The sequence below is a fragment of the Cyprinus carpio genome, chromosome B3, assembly GCF_018340385.1.
Source record: "Cyprinus carpio isolate SPL01 chromosome B3, ASM1834038v1, whole genome shotgun sequence".
NCBI lineage: Eukaryota > Metazoa > Chordata > Actinopteri > Cypriniformes > Cyprinidae > Cyprinus > Cyprinus carpio.
The window spans coordinates 9,386,736-9,404,628 of NC_056599.1; the positions used below are offsets into that span (position 1 = coordinate 9,386,736).

Sequence of the window (17,893 nt, forward strand, 5' to 3'; positions counted from 1 at the left end):
ATACAATAAAGTACTAAATATTAATAATACAAACTTATGTAAACAAAGCGGGACAAAAAGGAACCAAAAAAAAAAAAGTATATTAAAAGTGATTAGATTTCTGAAGGATCATGTGACACTGAAGACTGGAGTAATGATGCTGACAATTCAGCTTTACATCACAGGAATAAATTACATTTTACAATATATTCACATAGACATTAAACAGATATTTTATTGTAATAACATTTCACATTTTTTCTGTTTACTGTATTTTTGATCAAATAAATGCAGCCTTGGTGAGCAAAAGAGATTTTTTGCAAAACATGAACAAATCTTATAGACTCTTGACAAACTTGTGCGCAGTAGTGTGTCTGTGTTGTGGTGCTGAAAGCTCAGTGTCTGTTCAGCATTTGGGTCGGCACAGATTGTGTCTGTGGGGTTTCGATTTGTGCTCAAGTTCTGTGAGCGCTGAAGCTTATCCTCCTCTCTGCATGACTATCCACACGTGTATCCGCTTTATCTAAAAATACAAATACTACTAAATGAAAAGTGTTAAACCACTTGACATGTGTGTGGGAATCAGTGTTGGGGAGGAACTAACTAAAAGTAGCAATACTACTAACTGACAAGCGTTAAACCAATTGACATCATATTTCGAGACAATGCCAATGACGCATTACCAGAAAATACTGCTCTAATTTGATATTTATAAAGGTTTGTTCTATTTTTTTTTTTTAGTAGCTACAGTTTAGAAGTAGCTTGCTCATCATTGACTCTCTTCATACACTCGACCCGCTCAAGTCAGCAGAAATGGGCTCGGTTATTTGCAGCTCTATCTCAGTTTCAAAGGAATAAGAAGCAGGCATTTTGTGATTGATCTGTAACATAAGAGACAGCGAATGATGAAATGGACAAGAGGCAATGATGCAACCATTTCATTCGGACACACGGCATTGTGTGAATCTCACATTGGGGGCTTTTTGTCCTTCAGTGCACTCATTAACAACTACTTCTGCTTTGCAATGTGTATTTTACATTTGACAGCAAGTAGTGACCTCTTGAAAAATATAAAAAAATCAGCAGTCTTGATTGGCATGATAGTGAAACGACTTCAACATGTGAATAAAATAAAATAAAATAAAATAAAATAAAATAAAATAAAATAAAATAAAATAAAATAAAATAAAATAAACAAAAAAGATGAAAACAAAATAAAAAATAAAAAAATGTGAAATAAGTAATAAATAAGCCAAAATAATTAAGTTAATAAATAAGCCAAAATAAATGAATAAATATGATTCAAAACAAAAAATTAAACAAAAAACTGCCAAAATATAATAATAAACTGAAACAAAAAAAAAAAAAAAAAAAAAAAAACACAAAAAAAAACAAAAAAAAAAAAAAAAAAAAAAAAAAAATAACAAATCTTATAAAAAAAAAAAAAAAAAAAAAAAAAAAAAAAAAACTAACTAAAAATAACCAAAATTTAAATAAATAAATAATAAACTAAAAGTCACAATGATACATATCACTCACTATTTCTTACTCTCCAGTGATACTAACCGCCCTTATCCCAGGCGGCTGACTGCTGAGACAGAGGAATAGTATGTTTCTAAACCCTCACCCAAGCAAGCTGTGCATGTCTTGAGGAGTTTTCAAACCGTGAGGACAGGAACATTTCACGACCAGAATGACCTGGTTTGGATGGCCAGCACACGGGGCTCTTTGCCTCGACTCTGACGCCTGCCCCTCAGACCAGGAGCTCAATTAATTTCACAGTGGGAGACGAGTGGCGGCGCTCAGGGCTGTGGGTGGAAATCAGCTTCCTACCGCCTCTGTTTATGTCCGAGGCCAGATCTGTTCAGATGAGCACCTCCTCTGCGGTCAAGCAGAACAGCACAGCAAATCACTTGCAAAAATACAGGATCACTCTTAAAAATACAGGTTATATTGGCATTTATGGTTCCACGTGGTCCTTCTATGACATTTGCTGTGAAAAGCCCTATTAAAATCTTTACTTTTAAGTGTAAGTTTTTTTTTTTTTTTTACAGTGTTGCCATAGGAGATGCATTTTTGATTTCCCAAAGAACTTTCAGTCAACCTACAGTGTGACGTGCGAAGAACACAATCTGTTGTCTACTATAAAGAACCTTTTGTGCAATAGAAATGTCCCATGGATGTTAAAGTTTCTTCATGGAACTACATATACATAGACAGAAGGAAAGATGGATGGATGGATGGATGGATGAATGAATGAATGAAACAATGAATGAATGAAGGAAGGATGGAAGGAAAAGAAGAATGAATGAACGAATGAATGAACGAATGAATGAATGAATGAATGAATGGATGGATGGATGGATGGATAGATGGATGGACGGATGAACAGATTTGGTTCTCCCGCAGAACTTTCAGTGAACAATTTTTAAAGAAATTTATCTCTCAAAGTTATGCCTTCTTTCTTTGCGTGAACATCTGGGCGGCATTATGCAAATCTTCCCACATCGTGACGTAGACATGTGAGGCGTGTTAGAAGGAGAAGTTTTAGGTAGGTGTGGTTGACTCTTTTATAAAGAACATCTCTTTGGATTTGAGACTTTAGTCTTTGAAACTTTACAGATCTTCTTTATTGGCCAAGAGCTTGTAACACTCCAAAGAGAAAGGAAAAATTTAAATCGCATCATATGACCCCTTTAAAAGTCAAGGTTTTTTATTGGCTTATGGTTCCAACCTTTAACATCCATGGAATATTTCCATTCCATTAAAGGTTCTTTATAGTAGAAGAAGGTACTTTGGATCATTACACTGTTCTTCACACCAAGAAAAAAAAAAAAAAAAAAAATGAACTGAAAGGTTCACCGAAAGGTTCTTTAGGAAACCAAAACGAGTTCTTTTATGGCATCACTGCGAAAACCCCCTTTTGTAAAAGTTATTTTTAACAGTGTATTCTGAATAACATTTTAAAAAATCTAAAGAACTCTTTTCCACTGTAAACAAGGTTCTTCATGGAATCATAGACATCAATAAAAAATAAAAAATATTTTTTCTTTTTAGAGCGCACTAGAGAAACTAAACGAACGGACACTGCTGATGAGATCTATAGAGCAGCATTATGGAGCAGCAGGAGGAAGATTCCTCTGTCCACAAACTGTGTGCAGGAGATCATTATGACTGACGTCACCTTCACCGCAGTGCAATTACAGGCTGTTTGTGCTGGGGACGAGAGGACGCTCCTGACAGAAGATCAGCATCAAGAGAAACAGGACATAACCCAACACACAGTTCTGTGCTCCTTGATCAGCTCAAAAACGGTGTGAATGTTTCACATACAGCGTAAATGATGATTGTCTTTGACCTACAGGAGTGATTCACCTTATAAAACGCTCTGTTTCATTTCCTGTCCTGCACACAGCTACTGAAGCAGAGATTTCAAACACAATTTGAAAATTGAATTTATTTACATCCTCCCATCATCCATCGAGAGCTGGTTTGTCAGTTCATTTTGGGTTTGTTTTCCTATTTTGAGGCACAGAAATCTGTTGGTGGCGAACAATGAAAAATGCAAACTACTCGTTACCATTCACCATTCATATAAGCACATAAGCAAACTTCATACCGTCAAACTATTTATTAATGTGTATACTAATGTGTATTTCTCTGGTTCTGTTGCTGCTTTTTGGAGATAAGCGGAAACTAAAATAAATTAAAAAAGAATGAAAAATAAATAGAAATAAACAAAAATGACAAAATAAATATAACTGGCACATTTGTTATTGTCAGACTGTGTATGAGTGTATACTAATGTGTATTTCTCTGGTTCTGTTGCTGCTTTTTGGAGATAAGCAAAAACTAAAGAATGGAAATGAAGAATGAAAAATAAATAGAAATAAACTAAAATGACAAAATAAATATAATTTGCACATTCGTCACACATGGTTTAACACTTACATGAATGGTGAGGATTGCCTTAATCATTGCAAAAAAAAAAAAAAAAAAAAAAAAAAAAAACTGTTGTTATTATCTAATACATTAAAAAGTTTGCTGTTAACCATTGATTACAGTTTGCTTATTTGCATTTTTTTAAATAAAATACACTAATCTGACCAGCTTTATCATTTATGAAATGTTCGATAAGTGAGACTCACATAAACAGGCTCTCAAAAAGCCAACTTTCTCTTTAAAAAGTTCAGTTTAGTGCTCTTCATCAGAACGCTGGCTTCATGAATAATTCATAGCTTTATTAATGAGCTTATGGAGCATAGTAAAGTAATGCAGCTCTTGAATGATGCTCTCCTCTTCTATAAAGCGCACCAAATAAGTAACCCGAAATGAATGTGTGCGTTTGCTTGCGCTCAGAATTAATAATTAAACTGCTGACCTGTATGACTTTCAAACTAAACATACTGCATATACAAACACAAATGTATTCGGGGTACGGTATACCAAAACTTTCCAAAAACAAGTGACTGGAACACTCGAAACTGCAATATCACAGCATTAAACAATCATAAAGACACTCATAAATATAAACAGAATGTCACGCATCATTATAACCATGATGTCATAATAAATAACTATTCTTATCCCTTCCTGTCCTAACTTTTACTGCTTTGAACGATGACTAAAACCTTGAGTAACGGGCACTTCTCGTGTTTATTGTCATCTTACAGGCTTGTTGTATTCCTCAATGGATGAGAGCATCTGCTAAATGAATAAATGTTAATGTAAATGTAAATGTCTCGGAATGTCCTTCCCTCAATGTTACAATGTTTCCTTATAGAACATATGGTGATAAAGTCATCACACTGTCCATTAGCCTGTCCTTGACCTGAACTCTTCTGACAGTGAAGCCACCTCTCAGCAGTGCATTTCACCTATAGACTATAGCAAAGGAGAGCGGACCGCAGTCTTCAGGAGATGAATGTACATTACTTTCCAGAAGTTTTGAGTGGGTAAGATTTGTGGGTATCATTCACTATATCCCACATACATAACATTTCATGAGGTCTAAGACTGTAGATCAGTTACAGCTTCACGTACATCTTTTTATACCCTGTAAATTTATTTATTTAGTTAGTTTGCAACAAAACATTATTTCAGTCTTTGAAATGACATGTTTAATTCACTGTTGATTCTTTAAATATTTGTAAAATGTATTAGTAATTTCTAAATGATGTAAATCCTTTTTTTTCCAGTTTAGTAAACAGCATCTGTATTCAGCAGTATATGAAGGCTGCTGCACTCAGGATGACGTTTCTGAATTCTGATGGCATGCATGCATAAGTTTATGCTTCTCCTTTCGGCCCATAATGCAGCATGCTATCAGAATTCTGACAGCATCAGTGGCAGAGTGTGCGCTGATACACATGCATGCATACAAACACAGTCTGATCAGCGGTCTGATATAACACTGCGCTTTCACTGAGTAAATAGCCGTCTCGCTGCTGAATAATGCATTAAAGAGCAGGACGGGTCCGTCAGACTCCACTAATACAACCACAACTACAGAAATCCACAGTGCAAAGTTTAGATGAATTCAGCCAAGGAGCTTCAGGTTTGTTCACAGGGATTGCAAGCAGAAATTTAACCAAATAAATTCACAACGTTATAGGAATAGTTCACCTAAAAATGAAAATTAGCTCAAAATGTTCTCATCCTCAGGCTATTCATGATGGGAACAGATTTGGAGAAATGTAGCATGACATCACTTGCTCACCAATGGATCCTCTGCCAATCAGAAATGTACTTTACTATGACATCACAAACAACAAGGTGACATCAAAATGTCACATAAGGTAGTTTTGGTAGCATTGTGTAATATATGACTTTAGTAAGTGTACAGGGAAACATAACATACTGTTAATAGTAATTTGAACGCCATAGGAACCCCTCTGCATTTCATCTGTGTCCTGCAGGGGGCACTTTATCTGTGTCCTGCATTGCTCCCAGCGGTCCGGTGCAGTAATGAGGACACAGGGCAGAGGAACCTGCTGTCCTTTGGACGTAATTTCACACTGCACTCCCTCTGCGGCCATTAAACAGGTCATCTTCTATCAGGAGCTTCCTCAAGTGTCCAGAGCACATTTTCCTACATGACCATTTCAATCACGGCCTCCTGACCTTATACTAACAAAGCAAATCCTTCAGACAGCTGTCCGAGAAAAACAGAGCCTGATTCCTTATCACTATATGCCAATTATCAACATTTTAAAATGAAATTCTAGATCTAGGTCTAGGTCTTACTCTGCCACCAAAAAAAAAAAAAAAAAAAAGTTTTTACAATTGTTTTTGTAATTTTAGATTTGGAACAACATGAGCGTGAGTAAATGATGACCGAGTGTTCATTATTGGGTGAACTGTCGCTTTAAGACCCAGTTTATCACAGAGTTGAAAAAGTCCATTTTAATTCTGAGATCAAATTCAAACATGCATTCACTGTGAATAACTCTGATGTCTATTATTCAGCATGTAACTGTTTTACAAATGAGCTGGATATTAGAAATCGCTCTTGCGTGAATGTCAACATACAGCTCACAGTTTGTTTTAGTTTTAGCGCAGTCTCTTTTCTGGGACAATATTTCTCACTATTTCCATCCATATGCAATGTGAAAATACACACTAGCATTCAAAATGTTGGGGTCAGTAGGGTTGTTTTAAAAAAAAGATACTTTTATTCAGTGAGGATGTATTAAATTGATCAAACGTGACAGTAAAGACATTGATAATGTTATAAAAGATTTCTATTTCAAATAAATGCTGCTCTTTTGAACATTATATTCATCAAAAAATCTTGAAAAATAATGGATTTAACAAAAATATGAAAGAGAACAACTGTTTTCAACATTGATGATCAGAAATGTTTTCAGAATATCAGAATGATCTCTGAATCATGTGACACTAAAGACTGGAGTAATGATGCTGAAAATCCAGCTTTGAGAAATAAGTTACATTTTACATCATATTTACATAATAATATTTCACAATAATACTGTTTTTACTGTGTTTTTGTAATCAAATAAATGCAGCCTTTGTGTGCAAAATAAACTTCTCTTGAAAACATTAAAACATGCATAGAAATCTATAAAATATAGAAATTACATAACATTGATTTATATTAAAAAATAAAAAGAGAATGACTACTTAGCATCATATTCCAAACAGGCTTCTGTAATTATAAAAAAATATCTAAAGTAACAAATCACTATAAATAAATAAATAAGATTTTGTCTCATCATAAATAATTTTATGATTTATGAAAATAGAAATTAAATTATATCTGTTCCAAAAATCTAGTAAGATATTGATTAATATATTTGTATACTGCAAAAAATAAAAATATTCATCAAAAAATAGACTGCTTTACCCATTTGTTATTTTTGAGTGCTATTTTTATACTTATTGGAGCATTGCATTGTGAGCTTAGCAAAAAGATAACGTCAAACACTATTTGATAAAGACATGAGTGGAGTCTAATGACATTTTCATCACGTGCAGATGTGATGTCTATGGAGAGCGTTTCAAATCAATCACGCATGAGATTCAGGTAGAAACAGAGCTGTGTTTCTTGAACACTTTACTTTGAACTCGAAGAGGGAGAAGCCTGACTTCATTTTAAGTAGTTTAAAAACATTCAAGCTAATCAATAAACCTAATCAATCGCTCAGACGACTCTGGACGTCGGTCCCGGGTGACATATTTCCCGTTAAAACGATTCCAGTGTGGCGTTCCACACCACAGCCGTCAGAAAGATCACACACAAGCTCTGCGGTCGCAGACGTGATAAACAGACGGAGAGCCTCTTGATCTCTCCGCCGTGTCATTTAGACGGATGACTCGGATTTGCCAGGGTCATTACCGCCTGACGTCTCCCCGGCAACACCGTAAATCAGCATAACGGTGAGGAGAAAGACAGGTGGAGGCGTCTCTGGGGTCACCTGGAGACTCACAGTCCTACAGTGTCTACTGCTGAACTACTGCTGGTGTATCAATATTAGGGCTTATGGATTTCTTTATGGGTTTTCTTTTTGATGAACTGATATCGATTCTTAAATCCCAAGATCTTGTGGTCTTTTTTGAATGAAATTCAATCAGAGTTTCAGGCACAGAAAGATGTCAATAAAACGGCTTGTAAGCAATGTCACATATTGCACTTACCTCAGGAAAGCCATTCAATGTCCAATGCAAACTCAGTAAATTATACACAATATTACATATTTATCATATTTTTCCTTAACTTGTTCTTTGATATTTAATGTGTTTGGATAAATCTGTCATGAAAATGTTATGACCACCATTGTTTAAATATGTATGTGTGTGTGTGTGTGTGTGTGTGTGTGTGTGTGTGTGTGTGTGTGTGTGTGTGTGTGTGTGTGTGTGTGTGAGCGCAAAAGAAACAATAATGAATCTAATCAAACCGCAAGCTTGTGAATCAAAATCAAATCAAATTGTGGAATTTGTGTATATGCCCAGCCCTTTATAAATATCAGTCAATTAAAAAAGCCCTTTTATGGCCTGACATTATTTTGGCATAAAGGCAAATTTAACTCCTTAAAGAGCTTGAAATGTCCAAAAAAAAAAAAAAAAAAAAAAGAAGGCAGCACACAACAAAATATTAAAACTAAAACTAAAATTTAAAACAGAAAATCTAAAAAAAAAAACTAATTAAAATATTAATTAATAAAAACTACATAGACATTTAAAAAAAACTACCGATAAAATGACAATAAAAAATAAATTACAACAATTTTAAACAATTTCAAAATATAAATTAAAAATTTAATTAAAAGATGTAAAAATTGCTTTAACTATAATTAAAATAAAAAACAAATCTAATTCAAAATATTAATAAAAACAAAACAAATTAAAATTAAAATTAAAAACAAATAAAAAACAAAAATGACAAAAACATTGAATTTCTAAAATGTAAAAATTACTTAAACTTACAAATAAAAAACAACTAAATATAAAAATAAAAATGAATTCAAAATATTAATGAAAACTATAGACATTACAATGTACTGTGGCTGATATATATCCAACTGAAACACAAGCTTGTAAATAAAAAATCAATCAAATTGAGAAATTAGTGTTCAAACCCAGCCATAATCAATATCAGTCAATAACAGTAGCACCAGCTCTCATGGTCTGATATTATTTTGGGATAAATGCAAACATCTACACCTCAACAACACCAAATTTAGATTTTTAGGAGCCAGAAAGACTGTTTGTGAAGGATGGAGCCATTCAAAACTTTACTGGACACAATGGCAAACCATTTCAATAATCTCAAAGGCCCCGTCCACACGGAGACGGAGCTTACCCCAATCCGATCTTTTTTTTCCTCGTCTCAAGAAATATCCGCGTCCACACGAAACCGCAAAATGATGTAGTATACATGCCAGACCAGTATGTGGCGCTGTAATTCTGCCACAGAGATACACTAAAAACGGAGAAGAAGACTTTTGGACTATGCTCAGAAACCTTGCACGTGGTACACAAACGAACATGGAACAATACATTTATTAATCTGTGTTAATGTTAGTTAGAAAAAGACAATCGTTTCATGTTTGTTCATGTTTTTGTTTGCTGTTACTTGACGTAGAGGTGTCTGACTGGGGGGAGCGTGGGCTGATGACGTCATCATTTCAGAAAATATACGGATTAGCCGTCCAGACGAAACGCTAAGGCGGCGTTTTCAGATTTATCCACTTTGGGACCCGGTTTCAAAAAAATCGGTTTCACCTTACGAAAACGCCGGATCCGTGTGGACGAAACGCCTATCAGATAAAAAATTTGTGCGTATTCACAGAAACGCGTCTCCGTGTGGACGGGGCCAAAGTCAACTGATTATCTGATTCTTATCTCTTATCTCTAAAGAATAGAAGTCTAACATCAAACTTTACTGTCAAGTGTTTAGATGTGCTAAGTGTTTTAAGTGTGTTAATAACACTCCAGATGTCTGAGGTAAGGTGTCTTAAGTGTATGGTAACTATTAGTGTGACATTCAACCATTAAAAGAGTAAATCTGGTATAAGACACATGTAGGACTTCAGAAGAGTTGAATGTTCAGGTGTGAATTAATTAAAGTGTTCAGGGTTAAGAATTAAGCACATTAGAAGACTTTAGTGTTTATAGGTTGTTTCTTCTAGACAGCAATTAAATAAAAGAGCGCTCTGGGAAATGCCAGATGTTGTTTCTGGGTTAAGAGTTTTAGGGCGCTTGTGGAGTTTCACATTATGTGTTTGATGTGTAAATTGTTACGCAGTTCAAAACATGGAATGTCTCCTTCACTACAGATGATTGATGTGAGCGGCGTTATGCAGCTAGGCAAGGTTACACAACTCTACAGAGCCTGTCAGTCTGTCTGCCACTCCTGGTGACTGACGTCTGAGTGGATCTGACCGCTGCTTGGCACTGATCTCTGCACGCTACAGTCTGTTTGCACGTCAAAACAGGTGCGAGACTTCAGCTGCTGATAACATCTGAGCTGAAAAACTGCCAGAGATATTACCTTCCTGCTCGCAAAGTTGATTACTCTTAGAGACCTTACAGATGGCCGTAACGCATCTACCGGAGACATTAAAATACAACACAACAGCTGTAAAACTGTTAATTAGCTCTGATTGGACCAGTGGGACTCACTCAACCTGCAGCGTATGCATGAATATGAGTATGCCAGGGTTATCATAGTTAACTATAACTAGAACAATATAATACCTTTCTCACTTGAAACTACATTTTGCATATTGCTATAAATTTGTTAATTAACATTTAAAAAAAAAAAAAAAAAGAAGAAACTTTATTTCAGCCAATTGCCAAGGCATCAGTTCTCATTTTCATTTAGTTTAAGTTGGGGTAAAATTAAATAATTAAAACTGAAATAAAAATGAATAAAAACTGTATAGACATAGAAAAAAACAAAATGTATAAATAAAAACAAAACAAAACTATTAATAAAAACTAATATTAAATAAACATTAATAAAATGACAAAAACACAACAAAATTAAAACAACTCTAAAATTAAAAAGAAAAGAGAAAATATACAAATACGTCTAACTTAAAATATCAATACTATCAAATATCAAAAATGTCTCGGTTACATATGTGACCCTTGTACCCTGAAGGAGGAAACGGAGACGTTACATCAGCAATAGTATCACACCCTCACACAACACCCACACACACTTTTCTCAAAACATCATACACATATCACACAAAAAAGTGAAAAAACTCAAGAATTTCAAAAAGTCGTCATCGGATTGGTTGAATTATAAATTGTATTTCTGGGAGACGTGTGTGTCATGTTCTTGAGCGCTTATCAGAATCAACTAAACCCTGGATTCTCAAAAGTATGTAAAATATTTAAAGTTCGCTGCACAGAATCATTAAAATATGTCAGAGAGTTTTACACACTGTTATTGTGGCAACATTTTCACGGCCCGAAATATGCCGCTGAACAAAATGAACTGTGATTTGTTGTTTGGCATGTCGGTCAAACAGCCTCATGGGCGAGACTACATCAGCAATGACTGATGAATTGGAATTGGGATCTCGCTAGAGAGTCCAATCACCTTAGAGTATTAACAAAACAAGCTAATAAGTGTTGGTGTGCAAGCTTTGCATCACGCGCAGTGCAGCACGGGTATATAAGGAGAGTGCATGCAGTCGCACATTCAGTTTTTCGCTGAGGAGCTGAGACGGTGTGGTACAGCAACTGTGGCGACGGGACATAATGTCTCCATTCCCTCCTTCAGGGAATGAGGGTTACATCAGTAACCAAGACATTCCCTTTCAGTCAGTCACGTTTGATGTTACGTCAGCAGTGACTGACAAATTGTAATCCCTATGAAAGTGCCACTATTGCTGACCTCCTCCAGTGCCCTAAGATAGCCAGCAAGTCCCCCCATGCCAGTTGGGGTGGAAGATATGACAGGGCTTAGGCAGAGGTGTCCGCCAATGCTGTTCCATACAGTGATATATTGCATAACACTGGGAAAGCATACCCAAGTCCTGTGTATAGGAGGTATTATGTGGAAATTACACATATGGATTGGCCATAGTGCAGTGCTACATATGGAAGTCCCTGTGGTACACTCAGCCAGCCTGGGGTTAGATCAATACGCAGCAGAGACGGCAGGGAAATCTCTACCAGGGTAAGATACGGGCTCAGCCTTTCCCTTCTTCTGTCCTCCAAAGCAGACAGAGAGCTGGTCTGAGGTCCTTAAGCTCTGCGTGCGGTCCACGTAAATGCACAAAACGCGAATGGTGGGAATCTTGGGCACATATCCGGGCCGGAGTCTCAGGACAATGTGAGAGTCGGCCGGTCCAAATTCCAAGCACGTATCGTCGACCGAAAATGCCTGCAGGTCCCCAACCTCTTAACCGAAGACTGTCTTTTGTGACAGAAACTTAAGCTCTACTGACTTCAGGGGTTCGAAGGGCTCCTCCTCTAAGGCCGTCAGGACCGAAGGGAGATCACAAGAGGGTACCAGGTGGGAGCGCTGAGGATTCAGCCTCCTCGTGCTCCTAAGGAACCTGATGACCAGGTCGTGCTTCCCCATGGACATGCTGTTCACTGCATCATGATGCGCACGATTGACGAACAGGTTCCACTTCAGCACATAGGCATGCCTCATAGAGGGCACTCTAGCTGAAGTGATGGTGTTTACTACCGCTGGGGTAGACCATCTAGAACCTCCGCATCCTGTCCAGAGACCACACGTGGAGATTCCAGAAAGTTTGGGCCTGTTGCCAGAGGAGATCCTTCCTCAGAGGAATTCACTTGCAACTTGATGTACGCAACGGTCGCAGTATTGTCCTTCCAGACCAGTACGTGCTTGTCGAGTAGCAGTTATTTGAAGTGACACAGAGTGAGCCATACTGCTAGCAACTCGATGCAATTGAAATGCTACTGCAGTCGAGGCCATCCAGGCGCCCGATGCTGCATGCTCATTGCACATGGCCCCCAGCCTATGGCAGAGGCATCTGTTGAGACAACAACATGCCTGGACATTTGCACTAGGGATCCTCTGCACGGGGGAGAGTTTGCTCTTTTCCCAGTTAACCCAAAGCCTCAACCAGATGAGGTGGCTGAGAACCACATCCCTGTGTTCGGACACCTGCACTCGAGACTGGGCCAGGGCAAGGGCTGCCTCCACGACCTTGGTGAAGACACAAGGTGACAGGGACAGCCCGAAAGGGAAGACCTTTTACTGATATGCTCGCCCCTCGAACGCGAAGTGAAGGAACTGCCTGTGTCAAAGGATAATTTATACATGAAAGTACGTGTCCTTCAGGTCGATCACTGTGAGCCAATTTTGTGGACGAACGCTTTGAAAAATCTGTTTCTACATCAACATCCTGAATGGGAGCCTGTGAAATGCTTGGTTTAGAATGTGCAGGTTCAAGATTGGTCATAACCCACCACCTTTCTTGGGTACAATGAAGTAAGGGCTGTAAAACCCCGTCTTCATATCAGCTGGAGGGACTAGCTCTATCCGTTTGGTCTGGATTTCCGCACAGAGATGAACCGAATGCCCCTGAACTTGGGAGGAAGCCAGGTGAACTAAATCGCATAGCCCAGTCTGATGGTTCTCAAAAACTGAGCAAGCGGGACTAGGGGAACCACCGATGTATCCACAGTGGGGCAGTGAGGTGGAGCACAGGGACCTGACCCAGAAGGCAAAGCGTCCTGGAGTGGGGTCTGAGTGCACGGTGCGACACTTACCTGGCTCCATGGTTGGGCAGGGGCATGTGAGAAGGCATCGCGTCATTGAGCCGGGCCTTGCTGCCCGCTGGCAAAAGGAGAGGGGGACAGGAGTGTTGAGGCTGTGTCTCGTACACTGCCATCCTCGTCCTCTTGGGACCCCGAGAAATAGGAAACTGCTCTTTTGTTGAATGTTTTGGTATCACTGGCTGGGGAGTGGCGAACAAAATAAAAAGGGAACAAAAGATTCTATATATATATATATACACTCTCCAAAAGGATTATTAGGAACACCTGTTCAATTTCTCATTAATGCAATTATCTAATCAACCAATCACCTGGCAGTTGCTTCAATGCATTTAGGGGTGTGATCCTGGTCAAGACAATCTCCTGAACTCCAAACTGAATGTCCGAATGGGAAAGAAAGGTGATTTCAAGCTATTTTGAGCGTGGCATGGTTTTTGGTGCCAGACGGGCCGGTCTGAGTATTTCACAATCTGCTCAGTTACTGGGATTTTCACGCACAACCATTTTCTAGGGTTTACAAAGAATGGTGTAAAAAGGGAAAAACATCCAGTATGCGGCAGCCCTGTGGGCGAAAATGCTTTGTTGATGCTAGAGGTCAGAGGAGAATGGGCCGACTTACGATGATTCAAGCTGATAGAAGAGCAACTTTGACTGAAATAACCACTCGTTACAACCGAGGTATGCAGCAACGCATTTGTGAAGCCACAACACACACAACTTTGAGGTGGATGGGCTACAACAGCAGAAGACCCCACCGGGTACCACTCATCTCCACTACAAATAGGAAAAAGAGGCTACAATTTGCACGAGCTCACCAAAATTGGACAGTTGAAGACTGGAAAAATGTTGCCTGGTCTGTTGAGTCTCGATTACTGTTGAGACATTCAGATGGTAGAGTCAGAATTTGGCGTAAACAGAATGAGAACATGGATCCATCATGCCTTGTTACCACTGTGCAGGCTGGTGGTGGTGGTGTAATGGGGTGGGGGATGTTTTCTTGGCACACTTTAGGCCCCTTAGTGTCAATTGGGCATCGTTTAAACTGCCACGGCCTACCTGAGCATTGTTTTCTGACCATGTCCACTCCCTTTATGACCACCATGTACCCATCCTCTGATGGCTACTTCCAGCAGGATAATGCACCATCTCACAAAGCTCGAATCATTTCAAATTGGTTTCTTGAACATGACAATGAGTTCACTGTACTAAAATGGTCCCCACAGTCACCAGATCTCAACCCAATAGAGCATCTTTGGGATGTGGTGGAACGGGAGCTTCGTTCCCTGGATGTGCATCCCACAAATCTCCATCAACTGCAAGATGCTATCCTATCAATATGGGCCAACATTTCTAAAGAATGCTTTCAGCACCTTGTTGAATCAATGCCACGTAAAATTAAGGCAGTTCTGAAGGCGAAAGGGGGTCAAACACAGTATTATTATGGTGTTCCTAATAATCCTTTAGGTGAGTATATATATATATATATTTCAGAATATAAATAACAACTAAAACAGTGGTGTTTGCCAGCGCAAAGTCTATGAGGTTGTTCCACATGGTTTATTGTCCATAAGGCAAAAAGTCTGATCACTTGGAAAAGTAGCAGCACAACATTCCTCAACAACAGTTCATAGCACAAACTCTAAAAGCTTATGGGTTTGTTACAGTCACTAACTGTAAGTATGAGCGATAGCTTCTGCAAACAGCACTAATAATGTTTGTTGAAGGTTTGCTGTATAATTATAGCTCTAATTAGCGCAGGTCAGAGGAATAATCCCAGGGTTTGAGTAAAGAGGGATTTCTACTGGTTCAGAGTCAAACGCTGTTGTTGAATTATATGCAACTGTGCTTAAAAGGATCACCATGGTAACAGCGAGGAGAAACCTGCGACAACAGTCATTAATAACCCAGAGATACTGTACTGGGAAAAATGCAGAGAAATGAACCAACAGCAAACTTACTTCTGCTGCTGCAGGAGGTGAAATGATTCAAAAAGTTAATTTATATGAAGCACAAGGGAGCACATTAAAGCAGAACTCCTGCTTTCCAAACACGAAAACGCCATTTACCCTGCAAGCACCGCCATTACAATCAAACTATTAAACACTGTCACATACTGTATATTTCAAATACAGACACAAAAACACATAACCCAACATTCAATCTCAGCATGTCTTCAGCAAAAGCGAACACCTTGAAACAAGCAAAATAAAATAAAATAAAATAAAATAAAATAAAATAAAATAAAATAAAATAAGTAACTAAAACTACAAAAATATGAAAATAATAGGATCTAAATACTAGAAAGAAATGCTTAAATATTGTACTAAAAATTAAAAAGTTTGGGGATTTTTGAATGAAATTAAATGTAAAGACTTAAATATAAATTTTAAAGATTGAATTTAAAGAAATTAAATAAAAAATGCTAAATTATAAATAAAGCAATTTTACATTTTATTGGCATTATTTTTAAATAAATAAATAAATAATTAGTCCTTGAAATCAGATGACATTTTGGTTTAAGTATTTGTAATTTCCTTAATATTCATTGCTTCTCATAAAACGTGTTTAATTACTGTTGCTTGACATTAGGACATTTTTAGCCACAAGTTTTTCTCTTCTCAAAAGCAGCACTTATCACACAGTTGTTTCATAAGGTGCATGGCTTCCAACACACTCTAGAACGTCTAATCAGCAGTTTTATAGAGCGCAAGGGTCACCTGTAAGCAGGAGGAGCGTGTGTGTGGTGTTGAAGCCCGATACATACTGTAGGACAGAGGAACGTCCAGGTCGCCCTGCCAGGACAGCTGCCCGAGATCATCTACAGAGTGCTGCGCTGCAGAAACACAAACACACACAAACACACACATTAACACAGCTCATGCTAACATATGCACATACAGTGACAAACCCAGAGAACTTCACCATCTGCAAGTATAAAGCCAACATCAAACAGTCCTGAACATTAAAGGGGTCATATAATGTTGCTAAAAAGAACATTATTTTGTGTATTTGGTGTAATGCAATTTTTTTATGCAGTTTAAGGTTAAAAAAAAAAAAAAAAAAAAAACTTATTTTCCACATACTGTTTCGTTATTGTTTCTCCTCTATGCCCCGCCTTTCTGAAACGAGGCAATTTTTACAAAGCGAGGTGTGCTCTGATTGGCCAGCTATCCAGTGTGTTGTGATTGGCCGAATACCTAAAACATGTGACGGAAATGTTACGCCCCTTACCGTATTGTGATGCCGCATCCCGGTGTTCTAACAAATAATGCTACCTATCAGATTATGCTACCAACACTGTATTTATCCTATTGTAAGTGTGGGTTTAGGGTTTGAGTAGGTGTAGGTGTACATGTTAATAAAGGATTTTGCTTCTGAATTATGCTACCATCTGTTTTAATGGGAGGTAGCAAAATCTGACAGGGTAGTCAGAACACTAACTCGAGAGACAAAACCCATTACAAATGAGGCATTTGTAGCATCCAGTGGGGACATAATTATGGATTATAATGACTTATATTGTCTTTTTACACGTTGCATTGCATCGCGCCGGGTAAACATAAAACCATGTCTGCATTTGTGATCAGAGAAATGACAAACAACAAGCGCTCAGGGACAGATTAATGCAGGTGCCTACCGGGCACGTGCCCAGGGCACTGGACCAAAGGGGGCCCAGTCAAAATACCGCTAAAGTTACTCATGAAATGCAATTTCAGCCGTCCCCCCTCAGATTTTTGAGGCAAGTGGATTTTGAATGCAGCTTCCAAAAGACAAAAAAAAAATGCTGAATAATATTTTTATATTTGATCAACGATCCCAATCTGCGTTCACACAACTTCAGCTTTGCTGGCTGGCACGCATTTGTAGCTACAGCACTGCACATTATAACCAATCACACATGATTCTGTTGAGCTTATGAGTACAATGGCCAATAAGAGGCGTTCAGATGAGTCATCGCTGAAACAGCTGTTCTGTTCAGTGCGCTTTTACTGACTGAATTCTGCTATCTGATGATTTCACTCATCAGAAACAACAAAGTGCGGATGTGTGTACGATGTAAGCAAGGTAATCATTTCACAATGTAAGCAACTTCAATGAATAATGGGAGTTTTTGAGAGTGCTTGATTTCAATGATAATGTTCTTTGATAATGTAAATTATATTTTGCTCTCTAACTG

At 37.9% G+C, this 17,893-nt stretch overlaps 1 protein-coding gene across 2 annotated transcripts in view; it reads right to left on the reverse strand.

Moving 5' to 3' along the window:
- LOC109097892 (protein shisa-6-like) overlaps positions 1 to 17,893 on the reverse strand; it is an 89,499-nt gene that overhangs the window by 43,379 nt on the left and 28,227 nt on the right. For both annotated transcript variants that reach the window (XM_019111507.2, XM_019111509.2), the window contains exon 5: positions 16,481 to 16,549. In XM_019111507.2, the coding sequence (XP_018967052.1) occupies positions 16,481 to 16,549 (69 nt within the window). The remainder of the gene's footprint in view (positions 1 to 16,480; positions 16,550 to 17,893) is intronic.